This window comes from Carassius carassius, chromosome 21, assembly GCF_963082965.1.
Source record: "Carassius carassius chromosome 21, fCarCar2.1, whole genome shotgun sequence".
Taxonomy (NCBI): domain Eukaryota; kingdom Metazoa; phylum Chordata; class Actinopteri; order Cypriniformes; family Cyprinidae; genus Carassius; species Carassius carassius.
This window is the reverse complement of record NC_081775.1, coordinates 25,265,209-25,289,802: the sequence shown is the minus strand read 5'-3', so window position 1 is coordinate 25,289,802 and position 24,594 is coordinate 25,265,209. Positions and strand designations below refer to the sequence as shown.

The 24,594-nt window shown below is 35.7% G+C and overlaps 3 protein-coding genes across 3 annotated transcripts; all 3 read right to left on the bottom strand.

Moving 5' to 3' along the window:
• On the bottom strand, positions 1 to 1,822 carry LOC132097230 (phospholipase A and acyltransferase 2-like). The gene is made up of 4 exons (XM_059502867.1): positions 1,713 to 1,822; positions 1,214 to 1,334; positions 640 to 938; positions 1 to 532 (listed from the first exon to the last, which is right to left on the bottom strand). The coding sequence occupies exons 1-4, from the start codon at positions 1,728 to 1,730 to the stop codon at positions 458 to 460; spliced, it is 513 nt and encodes a 170-aa protein (XP_059358850.1). The 5' UTR covers positions 1,731 to 1,822; the 3' UTR covers positions 1 to 457.
• A 155-nt stretch (positions 1,823 to 1,977) lies between these two features.
• bgna (biglycan a) lies at positions 1,978 to 9,076 on the bottom strand. Its single transcript, XM_059502866.1, has 9 exons — positions 8,965 to 9,076; positions 8,428 to 8,567; positions 6,026 to 6,287; positions 4,212 to 4,324; positions 3,853 to 4,066; positions 3,332 to 3,442; positions 3,019 to 3,112; positions 2,691 to 2,829; positions 1,978 to 2,616 (listed from the first exon to the last, which is right to left on the bottom strand). The coding sequence occupies exons 3-9, from the start codon at positions 6,267 to 6,269 to the stop codon at positions 2,419 to 2,421; spliced, it is 1,113 nt and encodes a 370-aa protein (XP_059358849.1). The 5' UTR covers positions 6,270 to 6,287; positions 8,428 to 8,567; positions 8,965 to 9,076; the 3' UTR covers positions 1,978 to 2,418.
• A 739-nt stretch (positions 9,077 to 9,815) lies between these two features.
• si:dkey-6n6.1 (uncharacterized protein LOC100170811 homolog) lies at positions 9,816 to 19,248 on the bottom strand. Its single transcript, XM_059504015.1, has 10 exons — positions 18,926 to 19,248; positions 16,249 to 16,380; positions 15,633 to 15,784; positions 14,236 to 14,767; positions 13,254 to 13,369; positions 12,526 to 12,658; positions 11,672 to 11,829; positions 11,358 to 11,497; positions 10,563 to 10,889; positions 9,816 to 10,488 (listed from the first exon to the last, which is right to left on the bottom strand). The coding sequence occupies exons 1-10, from the start codon at positions 19,071 to 19,073 to the stop codon at positions 10,308 to 10,310; spliced, it is 2,019 nt and encodes a 672-aa protein (XP_059359998.1). The 5' UTR covers positions 19,074 to 19,248; the 3' UTR covers positions 9,816 to 10,307.
• Positions 19,249 to 24,594: the final 5,346 nt, after the last annotated feature.

The window sequence follows — 24,594 nt, the reverse complement described above, 5'->3', positions numbered from 1 at the left end:
TGCACTTATCAAGCAATTTAATGATGTCTTTGTAACTGTGGTGTAAACTGGTAATATGAGTAATAGTGCCATATTAGTTAGAAATGTGAAAAGGACAGTCAGAAACATGTGAACAGCTTTACTAAACATTCAATGTACATTTTAACTGTATATTTGCTAAAAAAAAAGGAGATGTTTAATATGGTCTTCCTGCATAACCAAGCTGTTGTCCTGAACCCAAAACCATTTTAAAACCAGCCATCAGACCAACTTGACAAGGCTAGGAGACCAAACAAGACCTGCAGGCACACTGAAGAAACCACTAATCTATATACTATAACAGATCAGTGTGAAGAACCCTTTTCCCCGACATGAAAAAAGAATCTTAACTGATTTAATGAGTGTGTGAGAAACATCCTTAATCAAACATGATATATATTATTATTTTGATAATCTGTAGTTCTTGGTGTTCAGTAGGTTAACTCGATGGCACTAGGTAGCCAAATGATTCTGTAGATTCCACACATTCCTTGTTTTTGGGCTTCCCTGGAATCTGTTAAAACAAAGGAATCAACATCATGTCAGAATAGTCTAAATAAGATGTACAGAACACAGAATGTCTATACTGTTCAATTATAGCTTCCTTATTCATGAACTCACCTGATTGCACATAGCTTTACCGGAGCGGACAAATGTGGCAAAGTGCTCACAATTGTGTGTGAAGAGTTTGTAAGTATACTCTTTGTCCAGTAAAGCATCTCGTCGTTTTCTAATTTCATCAACAGGTGAAGGCTCGAGATCGTGCTGGTTATTGCTCACTGAAACACGAGCTCCCTTTGGTACGTTAACTTCAGCCAGAAGCTGACGCCTTATCTTAGTTTCTCCAAGCAAAAGATCACCACAAACAGGGAAGATAGTCTGCAGACAATTTCTAAACTTACTCATCACCTGGGATTCATCTGGAAAAAGCAAATTTGTAATGAGACAGTTTGAAAGACATATTCATATATATGTACGGATACATTGTATAATTGTAATTATTTTTTTAAAGGCATTTAATAAACAAAACAAAAAAGATCAGATGTTAACATTTTTGTTTTAGCATGCCCTTATTTATTGGGGTAAGTTGTCTCAGTGTAATCTGACTTGTATAGTAGTCTATATTATTGTGTATAGCATGATAACATCATTATAGAAATAGTATTAATACTAAGGTGAACGTTCTCGTGCTTACCGGCAACCGAGAAGTGAATGATGTATCCATCTCCATCGTACACGCCCCAGTGTGAGTAGCCAATGGGGTACAAGAACTCTATCAAATCTCCGAATTGCGCGGTGGATACAACCTGCTCAACCTGTGCATGGTATTTTTAGTCTGTCAAGATTACACTCGTTTACAGCTGTTACAGGTTTTAGAACAAGTTTGACCACATGTGACGGCTGCATTCTTTAAGGACGTTACTGATAACCGATTTATAATCACTTTTCTTACAAAGTAATGATTCACAGATGATAGCTAATCCTATAGGCCTTTTATAAAACACTATTCTAATAAACATACTTATATAGTAACAAAATAGAACACATTCTAAGTTATTTCTAATAGATACCCGTTCGAATTTGCAGTCTTAACCGTAACGTGACATGATAAAGATTGTTTATAGGCTAGTATGGAAATATTAATTTCTGTCATCTACGCATCAAGTTAATTCTGTAAATATTATTAACCTTACCTGTTCTTTGTAGTCCATCTCTCGTGTCGTTTAGTCGTTAAGAGCAGAAACTATACGCAAAAGGATTAAAATGACTCTGCCACGCCTCTTAGGCGTGGTCATGCATCCAGCAGAATGACTTGTTTGTGAAACAAAAACATTCTCCTTTTCAGCGTTTTATGTACTCCACCTTCACATCTCCTGCCACTTCTGGGAGGTTATTTTTAATTCTACTGAATGCATTTAGGATCTTGAATTTAAAGTTAGAAATAAATATCCTGTAACCTTTAATGTTGGCTGTCTTGTGATAGCACTATATAAACATCCACTTTATTACATATTACCATGATGAATGATTGACAATCAGCCGCCCTGAATGACAAACTGCGAATTTATCTCAATATTTAAAGATGCAACCCATGAAAACTAAGCAAATGAAGCTGTTGATAGACATCTCAAGGAGTCATCAATGCTGTACTGTCAACTTGATTAAACAAAAAGGCATTTTGTGGAGTATATATTCATTAATGTCAGCAGGGAATTACACACATCAATATTCAGTTTGGAAAAGACTGGTTGGACTTTGTCTTTGGTTTAAATGGAGTCCATGTTTCTTCTGAATTGTGCCTCTTCTTCTTCTTCACTCAAATATCTTGATTTACACAAATTATGGACGTTTTCCTCTTGTTCTCCTCCTGGATTGGTTTTGTGCATTTTTTTTATTTTTTTATTTCTTGTGGTTACCAAACTGTACAGCCATCTGGTTACTGACACAGCGGAAAGTAGCGGGCTGCACCTCCCAATACCTGATTGGGTTATCAAAGAGGCTGATGCCATTGTAGAACACCCTCTTCACTCCGAAACCCGTAGGGCAGAAGTCATCCTCTCCAACATTAGTGATGTTGTTTGAATGGAGGTAGACAACCTGTAATGAAAGTGTGGTTTAGTTTATTCAGTATAAATTAACTAGAATTAGAAGAATCATGTACACAAGCACACCTGCAGATACTTTAAGTGAGGCAGTCCGCTGGGCACACTGGACAGACGGTTGTTGTCAAGGTGCAGCTCTCTCAGGTCAGTGAGGTAAGATAAAGCACCATGCTCAATGTGGCGAATCTGGTTAAGGCCAAGTCCCAACCTAAACACAGAGAAAGAGGGGTTTTAGCCACTAGAGGACACCCAAAGCAAACTTTATTTCTTAAGTCCATGTAAGAAGTTCAACTGAAGGAAAATGTTTCATTTAATATCACATTAGAAACAAAAACAGTCTGTTTACATATATATATATATAAATCACACCAAAAAAGTAGGAATGTCTAGGGTTTACCTCTGCAGCTGGGTGTACTGGCTGAGATCCACCAACTCAATGGCCTGAATCTGATTACTGTCCAAATGAAGCTCATTGAGAGTACTGGGAAGGTCTGATAAGAATGAGACACATTCCATATTGAACAGAATGAGCTGCATTGTGTTTAGACAAGAATGGGACACATTCCATGTAGAAAAGAATTTTGTATTCTGTAACACAACTACACCCCTACTCTGTGTTACTAATTAAACATATGAAAAAATGCCAAAGAGATTGCCAGTAAATTAAGTCAATTACATTTATATTCAATTTTGAGCATCATTCATATTACCTTTGGGAATTCCGGTGAGTTTGGCTTCAGAAATGCGCAAGTAGTTCAATTTAAGGCCCATAAATGCTCCAGGTTCGAAACCACTGTTCTGAAGAGGATTACGACCCATTTCTGCAATATCAACCAGTGTTTGAGGCACAAATCAAGTCTTCAGTTTTATTTATATAGCTCATTGTATCAGTAAATATTGCCAGAAAGCAATGTTACAGGACTATAAACCTCAGCGAGTAACTATAGACTTTAGTCAGGGTAGTGCCATATACATTTTTTGACAGGAATGAAAATAAGGCTGTGAAGTACACATTGTGTTCAATGGATTGTACTACTGTTCAGCTCACAAAATGTCTTTTTGAAAAAAAAAAAAAAGTTTGGTAGTCAAAAAGAAGTTTGTGAGTTGTGAAAATAACGTGAAACAGTGTATGCCATTGTAATAACTCTATCCCTTATCTGTGATGAATTCAATATGGCATCTTACCTGACAAAGGTCTGTTAGACATCATGAATCAAACACACAGTCTTACCAATGACATGCATGTTGTGGAGGCCTGAGAAGCTAAATGCCGGCACCTTCTTGATGTGATTGTCATGGATACGCAGCTCCACAAGGGATGGAGGCAGGTTTTTGGGGATGGAAGTCAGAAGGTTGTGTGAGATGTATAATTTCTGCAAACGCTTCAAATGAAGGAATGCCTTGGGATGAACTTTGGAGATCTGGTTATATCTTAACACCAGGGCCTGAAATCAGACAAGGACTATGAGGGAATGCTGTACAAACTTTTATTAACATTAAGCTAAATATTGCATATCTCAGTTCATTCACAAAAAGAGAGCAAATGTGATTGTGATACAAATTATGAAATAAAGATATGTTAGGTCTCACATAGAGGTTGGTCATTCCTTTAAAGTCTTCCTCCCTGATCTCTGTGATCCGGTTGCTCTGCAGGTCCAACAGAAGTGTGTCTTTGGGAATATCATATGGCACATAACCTAAACCTGTTGGGGAAACAAACAAGAACAGATACATTAGTAGAAATAAGATATGGAATATTAAAACAGAAATCCACACTAAGGACACTGTGTAACATTAATGTAACGACAGATGGCGCCAGTTGTGTAAGTAACGAAAGCACGAGTGCACGGTGTGGGAGACATGAAAGTAGCTCGGGTCTCAGGTCAGGTCACTATTATTGCCAATTTGCCAAGACAGCACTCAGCCTAAGATAAAACAGTTAAAAGACTGATACCGCGTTGCCATAAATGGTCGATGGCAAACATGAGGAAATATCGCTACCTGCCAGAACTGGCCAATCAAAATCAAGTATTCCAGAGAGCCTTAATAATAGACGCTATACTTCAAACCAAAAAATAAATAAATACAAAAAAAGCATTTTGATGCCTTCAGACAGCAGGAAGGCAGTTCATTTAAGAAACAGTTTCTTCAGAATTTACTTCAGAGTCTTTGAGTTCACTTGTAAACTTTTCATCGGGCTATAATTTCGGAAATGCTTGGTAATTCTCTGGACTTCGGGACTCTATGTGTGTTTGCTGTGCTCTGTTGTTGTGTGCTAGCATTCCCCTCTAAAAAGCTTCCTATATAATTAAGATGGAGCCAGATGACCATGGCTCCACGTAGCACATTACAACGTGGAGAGAGACGAAAAAAGAGGGAAATAGCTGTATTATATGAACTTCATAGAAGAGAGATAGGAAAGAGGGCAGCTGTGCTTGGGTGGTAACTGGCATTCACAGAAACTGTCCAATTTGCTTTGAAATCCATCATTCCTGGTGACCGACATCATAGTTTATGGCACGTTTGCTGTACCGAGTAGAATAACCAGAGCGTCTGTCTTCTCAGGTGACCGACCACACACCACATGTGCTGTCTGATGTGGATGGGCCAGATTAGCAGTGTGTCTGAATTGGTATCCGTTCTCAAGCTAAATTTGATCCTGATCTCATTCATGCCTTTGATGTGGATTTTAAAACCTGACATTTCTCTTTAGCTTTCAGCTCACTTTCCCTACTTTCAGTCACAACTTTCATTAACATTTGATATATAACTCATAACTCATATTCAAACCATTGTATTTCCTACCACATTCATTCATACCACATTTTCAAAATTAAATATGATAGGAAGGTCTTTGATCTTTCCTTGATGTCACAGGCTAGTAATTTTGGGATAAGATGTGTGATATAAACAGGATATCCTTTAACTCACACCATCCTAATCACAAACCAGCGTAACTCCACTCTTTACACCAGTAGTTACCAAATGGTGAGTTGCAACCCAAAAATGGGTCACAAGTTTGTTCGGATAATGAAAAACTGTATTAAATAGAAAAAAAAATGAAATAAAATAAAGTAAATTGCTAAGCTATATTTAGTACACAAAAAAAAATAAAAAAAAAATTCAAGCAGCAAATATAATTTTAAGTTTTCATATTCATCATGTGCATGCCATATTAATATTTGTTTTTCATATATTTAGAGCTATGCAGTTCATGCTATTTTTCAAAGTTTAAGTCCTTAAGTTTTAAGGACATATTTTACATTTGTGCAGTAAACAATTTTGGCATTGTGTTGTCCAATATAAAATTTGGGTCTAGAAGCCAAACCTCTTAGTCTAAACAGTCATTATCTTTTCTGTCTATACCAAGACACCACTGCAAACACATATCATCTTAAGCCCACCTAAATCCGAGCACTGTACAACTCTGAGGTCGCACCGACAGCCAAATGGACATGTGGGATGTTCCGGTTGGTATGGATCCATAGCTGAGCCCTCTTCCTCGTCTTTCATCATCATCATCAGCTCTTTCACATCAATGTCCTTGCCAAAGTCCCAGAATCCATTCTGCTCAAAGGGAAGGGCGGAAGAGTCTAGTGACAGGTGGGCAGTGCAGAGAAACAGAAAAACCACATAGACCGACAACATGGTTGCTATGTTTTTAATCTGCGAAAAAGAGAAACACAGAGGAAGAAAACTTTCAAAGTATGGCAGTACAATTGTTTTCCACACTTTTATAAAAAACCATAAATGCTACTTTGCATCCAAAAGCTGATTCTGGTCAAATCCATCATTCTGTGGTCTCATTAACAACCGCCTCACTGACAGTCACAATAAACCAATCTGCTCTCCACATCGACAATAGGGAAAATATCTCATTGTTACTAAAACTAAAGCCTGAGACAGGGAAAGAACTGTTTGGGTCAGATGCATCAAAGTGTGCAAATGTGTATTTTCGTAACTTGTCTTCATGCTATATTTACAGTCATTTTTTTTTCTCCCAGAATGGGTGTATTTCAGTGTATTTTTGCATATTTTGTCTAGGTGAATTACAGCTGAAACTACACCGATACAACGTCAGTAGGAGATGAAAACCAAGTGCAAAAATATTTACCTATTATTGTCCTTTTTGTTCATTTGATCATATGTCTCTACAGAAGAAACGTGACAGATGTACATAATTAATGTAAATAAATTAAAGATGTGACTTGATTCACTAATAACTAATAGCAGTTCCATCCTAGAAGAACATTTTATTGCTTTTTCATAATTCAGGGTACTTTGTTTCGTTTAAGTATCAACAGTCTCAGATGTTTAGTCTAAAATTCCTTGGAAGATATAAAAATGGAAATTGTATAAAGTATAAAGCTATAAAATATGTGTGGATTAAATATCTCAGATAATTTAGTGAGTCATATCAGAGTTCAGAGTAAAACTGATTTTCAGACTTCAGCATTTTGACAAACCTGAGTACAGTTAGTTGAATTCTAAATTTTTGTGAGGAGAGACATGAACAATTTTAGTGTATTTTTGAAATGCAAGCAAATCTCAATGTGTTCTCCTTTTAATTACACTATTGTGTATTTGAAACATTTGAGATATTCATGTGTAATTTTTCTTCCATTAAAACTCAGATCCAGTGTTGCTAAAATTTACCACTATTTAAATATTTTCAGTGATTGAAATTAATCTGAAATAAAATAAAACATAAATATAAAAAATGAAATCACTAATTGAAATAAGATTATGCTGACGTACTAAAATCACAAAAACTAAAGCTGAAATAAAAATAACAGTTATAACAAAAAATAATAAAAATGGCAAACGCACATAACAAAATTACTAAAATTAAAGCTAATTCAAAATATGAATAAATACTACAATCGCATGAATGCTACTAAAATAGATTAAATAGATAGATACTAAAAATACTAAAATAGATCATTCATAGACCCACTGATCCATCTGTGACCATCCAGATCTGCAGTAACTAGTTTTTTTTTGTGCCACGTGTTGTGCGTGTGGTTTTAAACTCCCTCTAAGCTCTTTCTCTCTCTTTAAATTCACTCCCACACCCTTTACCACAAAATGGCAGAAGAACCACATTACTGGCAAGTTTAACAGATTGTTTTTGGAGAGCCACCCTGATTCATGCACCGAAATAAGTCACCAAATTTACCAAAATCATATCCTCTTAAATTATTACAATAATGTTATATATAAACTAACAGACCTCATTTAAAAGCACACAAAATGATGACATGCACAGCCTGATTTTACCACTGCCAGAACCATTCTACTAATAGTATAATAAAAGTACTAATTAATGAAATGGTTTTTCAGCTTATTAAAAGTCTTTGCCTCAGTCTAAAATAGTTTGCACCCACTTATCTACTTATGAGCTTGATATAGATGTCTTTTAAAAAATAAGGATAAAATGTCTAGATTTTCCTTTAAAGATGCATAACATCCAAATGATGCCAAATGGTCAAAGCTGAATTACATCTTATATTAAAGAGATGAGATGGGCTAATTATAGACTACATTACTGAATGTTGTCAAGATTATAGAGGTGACGTGGATGACTGAGTGACGCACAAAACTACAGAACAACATTTCTAAAGGATTTTAAAACTAATTTAAGTGGTAGTTTTTTTTAATGTGCTTCAATAAGCTATGTAAGCTTTTCAAAGGACTGAACTGGTCGCAATGGAAACAGATGAATAAAGTTACTATGGAAACTCATCAGGCGCACAAAACTGGGGAACAGGTCAGGAAGATAAATAAGAGCATTAAAGCATCTTACCTGGTGTGTGAGATGTATTTGCAGATTATTTCTTCTTTTTAAGGTATCTGATGGCAAATTGATTTATAGTTTGATCATTGTTTTGGATGACTGTCTGTTAGGTCCTTGGCTGCCAGCGGTCACACAGCACTGAACACTACCTGCAGTTCAAAACACAGGACAGCTTGCAAAAAGAGGGGAAAAAATGTGTATTTGAGACATTCCCACTTAAGTTGGCTTTCCCTCCCACTGTTTTTCTCTTTCTTTTTGGGTGAAGAGAGTGAGAGAGAGAGAGAGAGAGAGAGAGAGAGATAGAGACAGTGTGACATAGACAGACAGAGAGACAGACAGACAAATATTGAAAGACAGAGAGAGTATGACAGACAGAGAGACAGACAGACATATAGATATACAGACAGACAGATACAGATAGATAGACAGACAGACAGATATAGAAATACAGACGGACAGACAGAAAGCGAGAGAGAGAGAGAGAGAGAGAGAGAGAGAGAGACAAGTGTCTTTATGACATGCTATTAGTCTCAATGAATATGTTACCACAGACTTCCAGGTTTTCCCACTAAGACTGCTGTTACTCAGGGATATGCTCTTTTAATATAAGGAAGTTTTTCTTCATGGTTTAAGGATATGACCCACGCCCTGGAAATGAAGAGTAGTCACAGAAATATATACATCAACAGAGAATCAATGTAGGGACGGCCCAAAGAAAATAAATCTGGGACAGAGGCCTGCTGTGAGGCAGAATAAGAAACACTTGTGGCAGAGAGTTGCCACTATAAGAGAGTTTCTCTGGACAGAAATAGAGCAAGCAGAGAGTGCCACTGCCCAGTGTGCTAGTCTACAGAGTCATAATACAGAATGATGAACGTGCAACTCAGCACTGGCTGCCGGCTGCATTTGATGAACAAAGCAATATTAAACTAGCAAGACAAAAAACATGCAGTCAGAAAATGACCTGTTAGTTCATATATTTTTACCCAATAGTGTAAAGAAGCCAAAGAAAGTAGGACTGTCAATAGGCCTACAATAATATAAAATAAAATAAAAATTGCTGTAGGGACAAAGCAAACATTTGTCAATCACATTTGTCAAAAGTGAGAGCTCAGCATTTAAATGTAAATGTAACTTTTGATAAAAATTATATATTTTATTAAATAAAATATGTAACAATTATTTTATATCATTCCTTTTAAACTGTTTTAGGATTCACGTTTACTGACGCCTCCTAGTTGACCAATGAGAGAATCAGGCTCTTCAAGCATATGCTGAATAACCAACTGCTTGAACAAACAGCATACATCAAGACACCAGTGCATCGTTTCCATCAGACATGCACTCATAATATTAATGACACAAAATGCTGAAAAATAAGTCTATTTGACACCAGATTATTTGTCACCTCTCAACTTTATTGTAGTTTGTGACAGAATACAAAAGCACATACAACACATGGTATCATAAAAAAAACTAAATATAAAAGTAAAAGCCTTTGCTACTGAAAATTGTTAAAACCGTATAAAAAAAAGTGATGCATTACAATTTAATCAAAATAAATAATGTAAAGGCGATCTATTAAAAACCTTTTGCATATAAAAAGAGGGAATTCCTTGCACATACAAGTCCGCTTTATAAGAGATTGTAAATTGCAGACATGCAGGTATAAAACAAACCAAGACAGACATTAGATATGGTAACAACAACAACAGACGTACACAAAATATAATGCCAACTGCAAAAGGAAAGATGCACATTTAGCACCATGTAAAATAAAAGGCCTCTGGTGTGAAAGAGGAGCTACATCTTTATTTTCATTTCACTTAAAACTCAGATTTAAGCATTGAATTGAGATGCACTGTAAACGGCAACCCCAAAAAACACTTTCATTCATGGTGCTCTTCGTATCTCTGGGGCCGCAGAAGGACGCTCTGGTAGGTTTTGATGCAGGAGAAGGCTGTTGGTGGAATCAAACGGCGGTCGATCAGGTTGTATTCCAGGTGAACAGACAACAATAGGGAATCCTCACGGGCCGTGGTGTCACACAATGAGTTCATAGTGATGTAGCTACAGAGAGAAGATCAGGTTAAAACAGACAAAGCGACAGACAGACAGACAGACAGAGAGACCGACTCACTAACCTGATGTAGTTGTGGTTCAGTCTTAGGTGCTGCAGGTTCTTTAACTGTAGAATGCCTCGTGGGATTGATCTGAGCTGGTTATGGTCCAATAGAAGTTCAGTCAGTGAGTTGTACAGGCCCAGGAAGGACACTTCATTTATCCCGTCTTCACGCAGACGGTTGTACGAGAGCTGCAGGGAGTCCAGACCAGGTCGCAGGTGGCCGAACACATAGCCAGGGATGCGCTCAATTTGGTTGTGATGCAAGTTGAGCTGCCGCAGACCAACCGGCAGGAAAGAGGGAACGTGAACCAGCTTATTGTGGGAAAGGTCCAAATACTCCAGTTTTCTGTGGATAAAGACATTTTTGAAGATAGTTTTGAAATACTAAAAAAAGATATTTTATACTATGTAACTACGTATTATGTTATGACAAATACATTTCCAAAAGTTAAAGTACTTTGTGTTCACAGTGACACTAATAGTTTTCTGTAAAATAGGGGCTTAATTTTGAGGGATAACTTTTCAGGAAATGTCAGTTTTAGCCGGTTTATGGTTACAGGTGTTTCTACCCCCTTGTTAATCAGATATCATTTCCCTCTAATTTTAGGAATAAATTATGAGTAGAGTTAGGATTAGGGGTAGGGACTGGGTTAATACTACAAAACATGTTGACCAAGGAACATGTCTTACTTGCAAAATCATAGAGACCCTAGCTAGTGTTCATACAAGAGTGCCGTCTCTTTATTCACCATATAATTACAGTAATTGTCTACTAGATGGCGCCTAACAGCAGAGAACTGAGATCTGAACTCACAGCAAGTGTATCCATGCTCTTGGATGAATGCGGTCCTCTCGGATTCGGTTATGGCTGAGGTTCAGGACTCTCAGGTTTGTGGTCTTGTTGAGGAGCCCTGAATGGACCACCTCTATCTTGTTGTCAGACAGGTGTAGCTCCTGGTGAAGTTACAAATCAACAACTATCCATTATCTACTGCACTGCACCGTATAAAAACACCTCAATACACTTGGCAGTGTCACCAAACTAAAATCTAGTGCACAATTTACATGAGAATATAGTATGTAAATGTACTGCAATTTTGGCGTTTTGAAAGACAAAATGTAACTGACCTGTACTGAAACAGGCAGACCAGAGGGAATAGCCCTGAACTTATTGTCATCCAACCTGAGGTAAATCAGCCTCCTGAGAGGCTTGAAGGCCAGAGGAGAGACATTTCCATCGTGGAAATAATTATCCTCTAACTCCAGTGTCAGCAGCTGAGACAAACCTGAGGACAAAATAACATTAGATTACACAAAGTGTGTCATTATGCTTAATGTATCAGTATTTATTGGTAATTGGAAGCTTAACAGAGGACTCAGTTGTTACATTAACATTTATTCATTTAGCAGACACTTTTATCCAAAGCGACTTACAGATGAAGACAGTGGAAGCAATCAAAAACAACAAAAAGAGCAATGATATATAAGTGCTATAACAAGTCTCAGTTAGGTTAACACAGTACACGTAGCAAGGGATTTTAAATAATATAATAAATAAAAAGAAAACAGATAGAATAAAAAAAGAATAGAGCAAGCTAGTCTTAGAGGTCTTTACACATACACACACACACACACACACACACATGCACATACAATTGCATAATAAATTAAAAGAAAATAGAATAGAAAAAGATTAGAAAAGTAGTTAGATTTTAAATTATAATTTTTGTAAATAGATTTTAAAATGTTTTTGAAAGAAAAATCGCATTTATTTGATAAAAAATACATGTATCCATTTAATCTCACTGCTATCTTGGAGAACATTAAAAAACATTAAAAAGATAGTCTACTATAATCAATCAGGCAAGTAGACAAAAAGTCATTTTAAAATGCACAGATTAACCCCTAACATGAAAAAACTGATCTTTTAACGGACCAGAGTGTTGAAAACCTACGTATGGACACTGTGGTTTTGTGTTTACCCTGAAAGCTGTGGGGAGTGAGAGCACTGAGTTTATTATCGTTGATCTTCAGCTCTACCAGTGACGGAGGGAGAGCCGGCACTTTAGTGAAGTTGTTTCCATCAAGGTTCAACCTCCTGAGCTTCGTCAAGTTCTGCAACAGGCCGAGAAGATACTCATAACACTGTCAAAACCAGACTGGAAATTTTTCAAAGCTTGCTGCAAGTCACAGAAGCAGCAGTTACACAGAGTTCTGGCATCTGGCATGAGGAACAGATGTTTCTTGATCATGCTACCGAGTGAAAAAAACACTATTCTGCTCTGTGTCATATATATATGTCACCTGTAAAACCTGTGCTTGGCGCCTTATAGATATGACACATGGGTGAGAAAGAGGTAAAAAATGATTGTGTTTCTTTTTAGGGGGTAATATCTATTGACTGAAAATTCCCATGTTCGCTGCAGCATCCTGGTGAGAATTGTCTCGGTGATGTCAGACTTGACATCTTGGGAAAACACGTCAGCTACTTGCTAAATATCAAGCTTGCACTGTGCCGCACCATAAGGCCTGATAACTCACCATTATTACAGATAACAGATCACAAAGCAGTCTCTATTTTTGCAGATCTACTTTAATCTGATCATTATTAGAGTCCAAAGAAATATCACAATGATTGTTATGTGAAAAAAACTGTATTATGTGTCAGTATGCTTGCTAATATAATAAGCTTTCTTTGACTTTATCTCACCCGAAACACATCTGGACCCAAAGAGAAATCATCCAGCTTGTTCTTGCTGAGGTCGAGCCACTCCAGGTTGGGAAGACCTGCCAGAGCATACCATGGGATCTTGCTGATTTTGTTATCTGCAAAATACCAAGACGAGAGTAATTTTTCACCTTTTTCTGGATCATGGTAAGCTCTGTTTACACTTCTCACATTTCAGTGCCAGCTCTTGCAGTGCCGCATACAGACAATCATATGATGGGCAAACAATAGGACACTGCCAGATTGTGTTAGAACACAGTAAAACATGCAAGGACATCTCTCAAACTCACTATTTTCAGACTCTTTACTTAACAAAATTTTGTGAGGTTTGTACTTTTTATGTCACAATTTAAATGTGTATACAATTTTTTTTGTATGTCGCAACATCATATTCTCACAATATGACAAATATTTAAAATAAAATAAAACATATTTTACATGTATGCTCCTGTTGCAATGTTTATTTGACCAAAATACAGTAAAAACCTTGATATTGTGAAATATTTATATAACTTATAATAACTGTTTTCTATTTTAATATATTTTAAAATGTTATACATGTTTTGTCAAGATCCTCTGCAGAGGAAAAAGTTCAAAAAATGTTTTTTTTTTTACTATTTACTATCACTTCTGATCAATTGAATGTATTCTTGGTGAATTTATTTATTTATTAAAAACAAACACACCCACAAAACTTCTGAATGGTAGTGTATATGTAGTATAAAAGGAATTAGGTGTAGCCTAAATGAGAGAAAGAAAAAAACACTAATGAGGTAAGGAAATACACCTAATTCAAGGTATATTATCCAAAAAATGTATTATCTTTTACTATTATTTTTTTAACTTATTGTAAGGATGTTCAGATGTTTTTATTGTAAAATGAGACAAAAAACCTGAGATAAGAAAATGATTTTCACAGTGTATAATTAGTCCTCATGTGCAAGGAGACTTTCTCTCACCTCACCTGCTAGAAAGAGACTCCGGACCCCAGTATCTTTGATGATGGGCATTTGGGTAAGGCGAGTGTTTCCACAAGCAATAAGAGACTCTGAAAGCAGACAGCCTGCTGGGAGAGACTCCATATGAACAGAGGTACTGATGACTGGATGGCCAATACCTTGATCCACCAGTCTCCGAGTGGGGGCTGGCAGTGGCCTTCCAGTGGGCAGGATCACAGATTTTCTTGTAGGAAGAGCAAAGGCTGGCTGTGCTCGTGGTCTGGCTGGTTTGAATGTGGGCGGTATTACTCGTCTTTCGAGTGCTACAGGACGGACAGCAGATCTGAACACTGGAATGCTGCGGTAATCATCGTCATCATCATCACTGTCACTGTCGTCCTCTAGATAGTCGTCATCATCATGGTCATCATGATCAAAATGGACTGGTCTCATAAACCTAGGTCCTGTGGGTATTACAGGGGTCTTAGGGGGTTTTCCAGGATCCACACTCACCTCCTGGTTTTTCTTCACTTGCTTCTTAGGGACATTTGAGGGTGGCTGAATAAAAAACATAAGCATTTAAAAACAATTAAAAGGTCAAATCTGCTTAAAACTACCTTAAAATGGTTTGCTATTTCTAGCTGGTCTGGTTTGCTGGGTTTATACCTTTGAAATAAAGGTTTTATATTGGCATTTTCTATATTAACATCCATAGAATCTTTCCATTGCACAACAGTTATAAAATGTTCTTCATACTGTGCACTGAAAGGTTATTTGGGGAACCAAAATGGTTCTTCTGTGACTTTGCAGTGAAAACCCTGTTTATCCCTCATTGCGTTCCAAATCTGTAAGACCTTTGTTCATCTTCAGAACACAAATTAAGATATTTTTTATGAAATCCAAAAGCTTTCTGACTTTGCTGCACAGACAGCAATGCAACTGACACGTTCAAGGCCCAAAAAGTTAGTAATGTCCAAGTGACATCAGTGGTCCAACCTTAATTTTATGAATATTTTTTGTGCGCAAAGAAAACAAAAATAATGACTTTATTCAACAATTTCTTCCCTTGCGTTTCAGTTTTCAATGCACATTCACAAGAGTACCACCATGCAATTTGTGTTCCAAAGATGAATATGATCATATGGGTTTGGTATGCAATGAGGGTGAGTAATTAATGACAGAATTTTCATTTTTGGTGTGAACTATCCCTTTAAGAGTGTAGAGTGGTTTTGGATACTTTTCGGAAGACCGACCAGGTAAACCAGCAGAGCACCAGCATAGACATACTAAAAGAGCATAAATACCACCTTAAACCAGTTAGGACCAACAAATACACATTTAAAGAAAAAAAGTTCAATAATAATGGAAAATTAAGTATGAAGTATGAGACATACATTACATTTTCAAATGCACATCTACATACTTCTTTTGCTGGGGTGATCACCAACTTGTTCTTCTTCAAGACCTCCATCCCCACAGGTGGTCTTCCATTCCCTGTCAGTCTGTTTTTCGAGCTTGTTTTCCCTACAGATGTTGGACTGGGCTTACTGGCCACAGACTTCAGGGTGGGTGAAGCTAGACATGGTGTGGCAAACAGAAAATCAATACCCTCCACCAAGCATCCCACTACCTGATGGCACATTTCCCAGCACTGCATTGCACCACACTAGGAGCCAATGTTTTACATAATTCCCAGCCTGCATCACCCACAGGGATACCCACTGTTCTCTTTAGCTCTTACTACAAATCGCTAATCCAATTACTATTTTAAAGTAAACCCCAAAACAACAATCATAAAGCAAGAATGGAACATGCATTAGGCCTACTGTTCAAAAGTTAGAGGTCAGTAAGATTAAATGTATATTTTTATTTTTATTAAATATATTTTTTATGTTATTTTAACACATTAACTTGTTTGAAAGAGGCAGTAAAGACATGTATAATGCTACAAAATATTTATATTTTGAATATTTCTCATTGAAATGCTGTTCTTTTGAGCTTTCTATTCATCAAAAGAGAAATGATGGTGGTTTCCAAACCTCTGGCTGGGCAGGGGATGGTTCGGCAACTTGCGGCTCCATCTTTACACTGGCACACACTGCAAGGCTCTGGAGACCACACAGCCCCCTCAAACAGAGAAATCCCATTCACCAAACACTGGCTGCTACGCCCTGGCATGTATCCACACAGACAAAATGTAAGAATTCAGCACACAAGAATGACACTGCATAAGATAAGTGCCTATAATATAATATAATATAATATAATATAATATAATATAATATAATATAATATAATATAATATAATATAATATAATATAATATAATATAATATAATATAATATAATATAATATAATATAATATAATATAATATAATATAATATAATATAATATAATATAATGTAAATAGGGCTGTCAGTTGATTTTTTATCTAATTAATCGCAAATTACATTTGGCTGTTAAAATACCCCCAAAGATTATTTAATGCTATTTTTGTGTGCTTTGAGAAAGTATTTAAGTAGACATTATAAATAGTAGCTTAAGAAAGAAATATTTTATTTGATTCAACATAAAATGTATTAAAATTTTAGGCTAACATTAACTATGGAACATAAATAAAATAATCTGAGAAACAAGTCAGTTGTTTATTTATTTTTCGGTTCATCCATTAGAAGTCATTGGTAACCAAAACTTTCTCAACAGTCTTCAAAATACCTTTTTTATGTTACACAAAAGAAAGAAGCCCAAGTCATTCGGGTTTGAGTAAATTATGACATAAATAAAAAAAAATTGGGTGAACTATTCCTTTAAAGTTTTTTTTTCTTTTCAATTTTTTTCACTTAAAAAAAAAGTTAAATAATATTCTAAATAAGAAACTAAAAATGCCAGCATGTGGCTGTATATGTCTTCATGAGTCTTTTATACATTCGAATGGCTTATTCATTCAGGAATGAAGTAAATGGCTGAACAGTCCTTTGAATCATTGACTCATACGATTCGTTCAAAACGCGGATTCATTCAGAAACTAAACACCGCTTGCTAATAAACACGCAACAGTTCTGCTGTGCTGTGGATTTATAGGAAATATTTTGTTGGCAAAAATGAGCAGAAACATATAATTTTTTACAAGTATAACACAATAATAACTTCTTATTTATGCCACATCCTTGTGCCACAAGGATGCGCTGTTTCTATGTGTATTTTTGATTTGAAATAATACAGCGCATCCTTACGGAGGTCACCTGTAGGAGAAAAAAAAAACAATCCGTGCCGACGGTTTTGCAATCTCATGTACTCATGAATTCTTAAACTGTTCCCCCGGTTTAACAAATTGCACATTCGGATTAATAACCCGTACCCACAAATTTCGAATCTGTGCGCTCCTCGGATTAATAAACCGTACCCACGAATTACCAATCCGTGCGCTCATGGGTACGGTTTATTAATCCATGGGTACAATTTGTTAAACCGAGGGAACAGCTTAAGAATTCATGAGTACAGTTTATTAATTTGTGGGCACTATTTGTTAAACCGAGGGAACGGTTTAAGAAGAAGAGCATACGCAGCACGGTGATATGGAGTGACACAGAGGAGAATGTTGACAAAGGAATTATTGAATAAAGTTGTTATTTTTGTTTTCTTCGCTTACAAAAAGTGTTCCCGTCACTTCATATAACCCATATTGCACATCTGAAGGCAGATGGAGTATTGTGATGACCACTTTTCATACCCTTTCTGGACCTTGACACTGTTATTTAATTGGCAGTCTATGGGACAGTCTCAAGCCGTTTTCATCCAAAATATCTTAAATTGTGTTCCGAAGACGAACGGAGATTTTATGGGTTTGGAATGATATTGGGGTAAGTGATTAATGACAAAATGTTAATTTTGGGGATGAGTAATGCCTGTGCGTTAATGCGCCCCTGTTGATATAGTTTATCATGTGATATAAATATGAGACAAAAACTCATACAGGAGCATATTTGCCCCAATATCTTGAATTTTGGGGCATAATTACATTTATGAAGTTGTTGTCCTGCTTCATATTTGTCAACAGTCAACTGTATGAAATATAACATGAAGTACAGGTCTGGGGGCGGGGCCAGTGCATAATTTTTTTTAATTGCATTATTTTTTCATAACTAATTAATTAAGTTAACGAGTTAAACTGACAGCCCACAATATAATATAATATAATATAATATAATATAATATAATATAATATAATATAATATAATATAATATAATATAATATAATATAATATAATATAATATAATATAATAAATAAATAAATAAATAAATAAATAAATAAAAATTTCCTAAGGTGACCCACAAAAAAAAATTCTGTTTTAAATTGTTTTTCTTGAAATTTGTTTTGTGTTCTGTCAAATGAATGCTACTTGGTTTGATGTTTTGTTGTAATGCAAAGACATTCAAACATTTTTAAGCATGACTTTTGTCCAAATATTGTACAGACCTTCTTCAATTCAATTCATTGTAACCAGTTATTTTCAATAAATATTACTGCACAACAAATTTAAAATAACATATACATACATACATACATACATATTTTACTATTTTTGTGCTTTTTTTTTCTTTTTTCTTTTTTTTGCTTAACCACTTTCTTAAAACAACTTATGTTTACAACAATTACGCAATAAATATAAATATAAAATGACTCAAATAAAAAAATGCTAAAAGCATTGCTCACCTGGAAGGAAAGGGTTATCATAGTCAGGTGCATCCTCAGTGAATAAGAATCGTCTGGAGCTCTTCTGTCTCTCTCTTCTCCCCTTTTCTTGTTTCCCCTCAGCTGCTAAAAGCGCTAAAAACAGACACAAAGCTAAAGGCATGTACATTGTAAATGTATGCCGGAGTTAGTTCAGGTGCAATCTGCCGGAGACAGCTGTCTCAGTGACTCTGAGGGCTGCACCCTCTGAAAGGCCAGTTATATTCTGCCTCTGGAAATCATGGTCAACCCATCACCCATCCCTCCGAGGGAGAAAAAAGAAAAAGAAATGCAAAGGTGAGAGCAGAGAGTGAGGAGGCAGGAATGGAACGGAAGCAGGGGAGTGAGAGGGAAAAAATCAAATCAAAACAGTTTCAACAAAGCGCCTCTTTCACTTGCCCTGAAGACCCACCAACCGCCTCTCAACGAACGGCCATTGGTCTTGAGAGAAAAACAAACTATTAGAGCATCCTCAAGGGGAAAAAATCTTATCTTTGACATATTTTAATGTTCTGACATCAACGTATGCACTTCCGGTGTGTCTCACTTTAAGTCTCTCTTAAAATGCTCTTTATTGTTTGTGCTTCTAGTGCACTTTTGATGGAAGAGAAGAGCAAACATTGGTCTGTAGGGAGCCTGTTGTCATGAAAGGTAGCTCTGTTTGTCCAAGGGCTAACGGCACCACAGTCCTGAGAAATTCTTCAAGTTCCATTGCCTTTTGCAACCTTGCCGCCTCTTTCTGTCCAGTGTGGCCATTTCACTGCATAGGAGCACTGTTGCTATAACTAAACTGAAATCATCTCAGTGCAGCACGTTTACATTTTTGGAAAATTATTCTAGGCTATTGTAGGTTGTGTTCTAATATGCTGATTTGGTTCTCAGTAAACATTTCTTATTATTATGAATGTTGAAAACAGTTGTGCTGCTTAATATAAAAAAACTTTGATAAATAGAAAGTTAAAAAACGTTTACTTGAAATTGAAATATTTAAATATTTACAGTTTTTCTCAGATGCTTTGGTACATTTCTCGAATCATCCTTGAGACTTGCAAAACAGTAAGTGCATTTCTCAAAACAACTCGTATAAATAGCAAAACATAATGGATTAGCCAGTCTCTTGCTCAAAATCCTTAGTTCATCTCTCAAAAATAAGTATGTGTGAAAATGAACATGTCAGAATTCGTAACTCTTGTGTTGTCCTCTGTCTATACAGTATAAGCTTTTCAACTGAAGATTCATGAGATGAACCTTTGAGCTATTTCAGAGAAATGGTTTATCATTGGTTTATTATCTACATTCTCTTCATTAAAGTTTTTCTCAGTCACTCAGTCACTCTCAAATCAGAAATGAAATTCTCAAAACTACTTGTACAACCTCCACATCATCTAGTCATTTATACACATCATAAAACCAGTTTCTCCTTCTTTTGAACAAGTTGCGATTGCTTTTGTACATTCATGCAAATGATTACGCACATTTATCTGCGGTTTCCTACATTATCAGTTGCTAATGTCATGTTGCTCAAAATGTATTATACAGTTTTCTGTGCAATAGTCTTACACCTCAAAACATCTAGACTTTAGTTCATCGGATAAGTCATTAAATGCAAAATGGTTAATCTAGTTGTCATAAACTGCCAAGCACACTTTTTTTTTTTTACACATTATTATTAGACTTTTTGTCAGTTTGGCATGAATTGTGCAAGTGAATATTTACTAATGAAGAGAATGTAGATAATAAACCAATGATAAACCATTTCTCTGAAATAGCTCAAAGGTTCATCTCATGAATCTTCAGTTGGAAAGCTTATACTGTATAGACGGAGGACAACACAAGAGTTACAGATTCTGACAATTGACTTATTTTCATCTTTGTGCCTATATTTCTTTTTCCTTTTCTATATAACCATGACATTGTAAAGGTTTTTTTTCGGCCAGACCACTAGTAAAAGTGTAACTTGGAATTCTATCAAGTCTCTTTCAATCAATATCCCACATACAGTAATGTGTAAATTGGTACTTTTGAAATGGATAAATGGCATACATAAGCATATGCCATACTGTTCATTACAGTAACTGTCATCCAAAATGTTGCCCTAGTTTACATCAGAACATCTCTCCAGAGTACACTGTTATACTGACAACATGACTAAGCGATTTGACTGTCTTATCTGTAAACTATGACACAAGGACTTGTCATTCGATGGCACTGACATGTTCATTGACACAGATATTTATTTTTTAAAAGATGAACTAAGGATTTTGAGCAAGAGACTGGCTTTTGCAGGTAATCCATTGTGTTTTGCTATTTGTACGAGTTGTTTTGAGAAATGCACTTACTGTTTTGCAAATTGTGAGTTTGATTCGAGAAATGTACCAAAGCGACTGAGAAAAATTGTAATGACTTATACGATGAACTAAAGACTAGATGTTTTGAGGGTTAAGACTGAACAGAAAACTATATAATACATTTTGAGCCACATGACATTAGCAACTGATAATGTAGGAAACTGCAGATAAATGTACATAATCAATTGCATGAATGTACAAAAGCTATCGCAACTTGTTCAAAAGAATGAGAAACTGTTTTTATGATGTGTAAAAATGACTAGATGATGTGGAGGTTGTACAAGCAGCTTTGAGAATTCCATTTCTGATTTGAGAAATGCACCAAAGTGACTGAGAAAAACTGTAATGTCACATTTTACTACTAGCTGAATAAGCATTCACTTTAAAGTATTTTAAATGCAATACTTTAAAAAGGAATAAAAGTATAAAAAAATCTTAGTGACCTCAAACTTTTGAACTGTAGTGTATATTAATCAAAATTTAAGTACAAGTCACATAAACATACTGAAATAACCTAATTAAGAATCTAACAATCAAAATAATAAAGAAATATTATATTTTTTTTTATCATGTTAATATCTTATTCAGAATATTAATTTTAAATATTAATTTGTACTTTTAGGTGCTAAGACGTTAATTAAAAAAAAAACAATGTTTGAAATGAGAATGAATATCAGTGCATGGAAATGTGGTCAGCACAATATTAGCACACAAGTGTAAGCTTGTTTTGATTATATAAAATGTGTTTGGAGAAGGCTGGGACAAATAAGTAATTTAGTTCTACTTAATTCTTTCTCCTACACTCTCCTACACTCCAGTTTGTTATAGCCTTTTATTTGTTTTTGCCTCCCACACAGAAAATTATTAAGCAATTTGATGTAATGCTCCCTTCCACAAGACATGCCCAGAGCTTCCTGTCTTTCATTCAAAAATAAAAACTCTGAATGTTCATGAAGACAAACAATCATTTTAAACAGGCAAACAACACCACCCACATCTTCCTGCCTTCGGGTTTACCTCGTTCACCTGCTCAGAGTCCAACCAAAAAACAGATTAGACCAGATATAAATGTCACAAACAAATAACGCAGAAATCATTTTAGCAACATCCTTCATCCGTGGTGCGCTTTTGGAATGAGTCTGTATATGAAGACCTTCCAAAAATACAGTTTGATATACAACTAAAGTAAGCCAACCTCAGACAGCAAACAGTCTAGTGCGTTCATTTTCTTCATGACAACTTGAGAATCAGTGTTTACTTTTTCCTAGAATTCCCCATCCATCCACACACACGGCTGGAGCCAAGCCTGTCCAGAACATGATAAATCTACCGCCCAGACTGTTTAGAGAACGTGACTGACTCTAGACAGATAGAACGGCAGAATGATAGATAGACCAAACAATAAAATTACATAACGAAAAACATAACGATAGATGATAGAACGACAGAACAAAAGAACGATAGATAGAATGAAAGAATGACAGACAGACAGACAGACAGACAGATAGATAGATAGATAGATAGATAGATAGATAGATAGATAGATAGATAGATAGATAGATAGATAGATAGATAGATAGATAGATAGATAGATAGATAGATAGATAGATAGATAGATAGATAGATAGATAGATAGATAGATAGAAATAGACCTCTTCTGTTTATCTCTAGCTGTGTGCATTTGGGAACAGTTTGCTTTTCTTGACTCATTAAAAAGCCACCTACCACTAGATACTTCTCAGTCCTCTAACAACAGTGATTACTGTCTGTATATTTTTAGTGCTCAGAGGGAGATCTGAACCTAAGATTATGGTGCAGATTACAGCGATGCAATATAACCGACATTTTTACTGTCCTTCTTTCTCGCTGTCTGTATCTGTAATGGGTCTCTTTGCTAGGCTTTGGATATATCCTGTTGCTCACTGGCAAAAAAAAGCAGTGCTATATCTAATATATATTAGATATTAGTATGGATATGATACAGAGCTTGAAGCAAAAATAATGTTAATAATGTTTGCCCCTGATATTTAAAATGTGCAACGAGTTTTATTTAATCAAATTTTTTCTAACATATTAGAAAAATGTCTATGGTAAGACATGTTTTAAATCAGTTCTGAGGAGTGATTGATTGTATGTATGTACAGTGTTGGGGGGTAATGCATTACAAGTAACTTAATCAGAGTTATGTAATCAGATTACTTTTTTCAAGTAAGTAATGCATTATTTTTCAATTTACAGTAAAAGTTACTTTTTCAAATAAGTAACACCAGCTACTTTGTTTTCCCATTTATTGAGCTCTCCTGTTTTCATGTTGAGAAAAATCTGCAGTAAGTGCAATGTGTAAATACAATGGTTACTGTAGCTCTATGCTAAATGTGAACATGCCTTTACTCATCTCACTTGCACAAAAACAGATTTAGGATTCCTCAAAATGAATAAAAACTTAAATGCAGACTTAGAATATGCCGCAAAACCTGCAGTAATTAAATATGCAATAAAGTTAAATATGGCTTTTACATATGCCAAAAATATAACTTTTCTATCTTAAAAACATACAAGCAAGCCCAGCCCAGATGCGAAAAAGTAACGCAAAAGTAATGTAATGCAAGGCAACGAAGAGCAATTACTTACTCTTTAAGGAGTAGGCTCACTCATTATTGTAATGCATTACTTTTAAAAGTAAAATTCCCCATCACTGTACTATGTATGTATGTATGAATGAATGAATTACATTTTTGGGACTGGTAAGTTAGTAAAAAAAAAAAAAAAAAAAAAACTTTCCAATTAAGCATTTTGGCGGAAATTGTGGTTAATATTAAACGGTTTTGTTTCAGCCTGCATGGAGCAATCAATGTCACAAACAATGGAAAACTTAATGGGTTATACACTTACAATTGTCCCTTTTTTATAGACTTATGAACGAACGGGTGTGTTCATCTACAACTGTCAATCACAAAAGGGTGGTATATAAACCGATTTTACCTCAATCTCTTTGCCAAGCCACAAGCCAAAGCTGATTCACATAGATTATATGATGTGAACTCGAAAAAATTACTGATGACCCACAGAACATAAATGAACAGTATACGTTTTGTATTGCATATGGAGGACTAACGTGAACTTTCAACATTCATTACAAAATATTTTGGTCCAGTAACATTCTGAGTGGTCCTTGTTTTGATCTACATTCGCCCTCTGGTGGAGAGACACATGAGCAACACTCGTCATAGCCCTTCAAGAGCTCGTCATAGAGTTACCCAATCAGCGCGCAGATCAGCAGAACCTGCGAACCAATCAGCGCTC

Bases quoted from the DNA above. Each gene is read 5' to 3' on its own strand.
- LOC132097230 (XM_059502867.1), bottom strand. The intron at 939-1,213 runs GTAAGCACGAGA...TGCTTTTTCCAG, and splicing joins CATTCACTTCTCGGTTGCCG to ATGAATCCCAGGTGATGAGT. The intron at 533-639 runs GTGAGTTCATGA...TTGTTTTAACAG, and splicing joins GTAAAGCTATGTGCAATCAG to ATTCCAGGGAAGCCCAAAAA.
- bgna (XM_059502866.1), bottom strand. From the start codon at position 6,269: ATGTTGTCGGTCTATGTGGTTTTTCTGTTTCTCTGCACTGCCCACCTG. The intron at 4,325-6,025 runs GTGGGCTTAAGA...TTTCCCCAACAG, and splicing joins TGTACAGTGCTCGGATTTAG to GTTTAGGTTATGTGCCATAT. The intron at 2,617-2,690 runs GTGTGCTTGTGT...CTTTCATTACAG, and splicing joins CTCACTTAAAGTATCTGCAG to GTTGTCTACCTCCATTCAAA.
- si:dkey-6n6.1 (XM_059504015.1), bottom strand. From the start codon at position 19,073: ATGTACATGCCTTTAGCTTTGTGTCTGTTTTTAGCGCTTTTAGCAGCT. The intron at 13,370-14,235 runs GTGAGGTGAGAG...GGTATTTTGCAG, and splicing joins CCGGAGTCTCTTTCTAGCAG to ATAACAAAATCAGCAAGATC. The intron at 10,890-11,357 runs GTGAGTTCAGAT...CTTTATCCACAG, and splicing joins AGAGCATGGATACACTTGCT to AAAACTGGAGTATTTGGACC.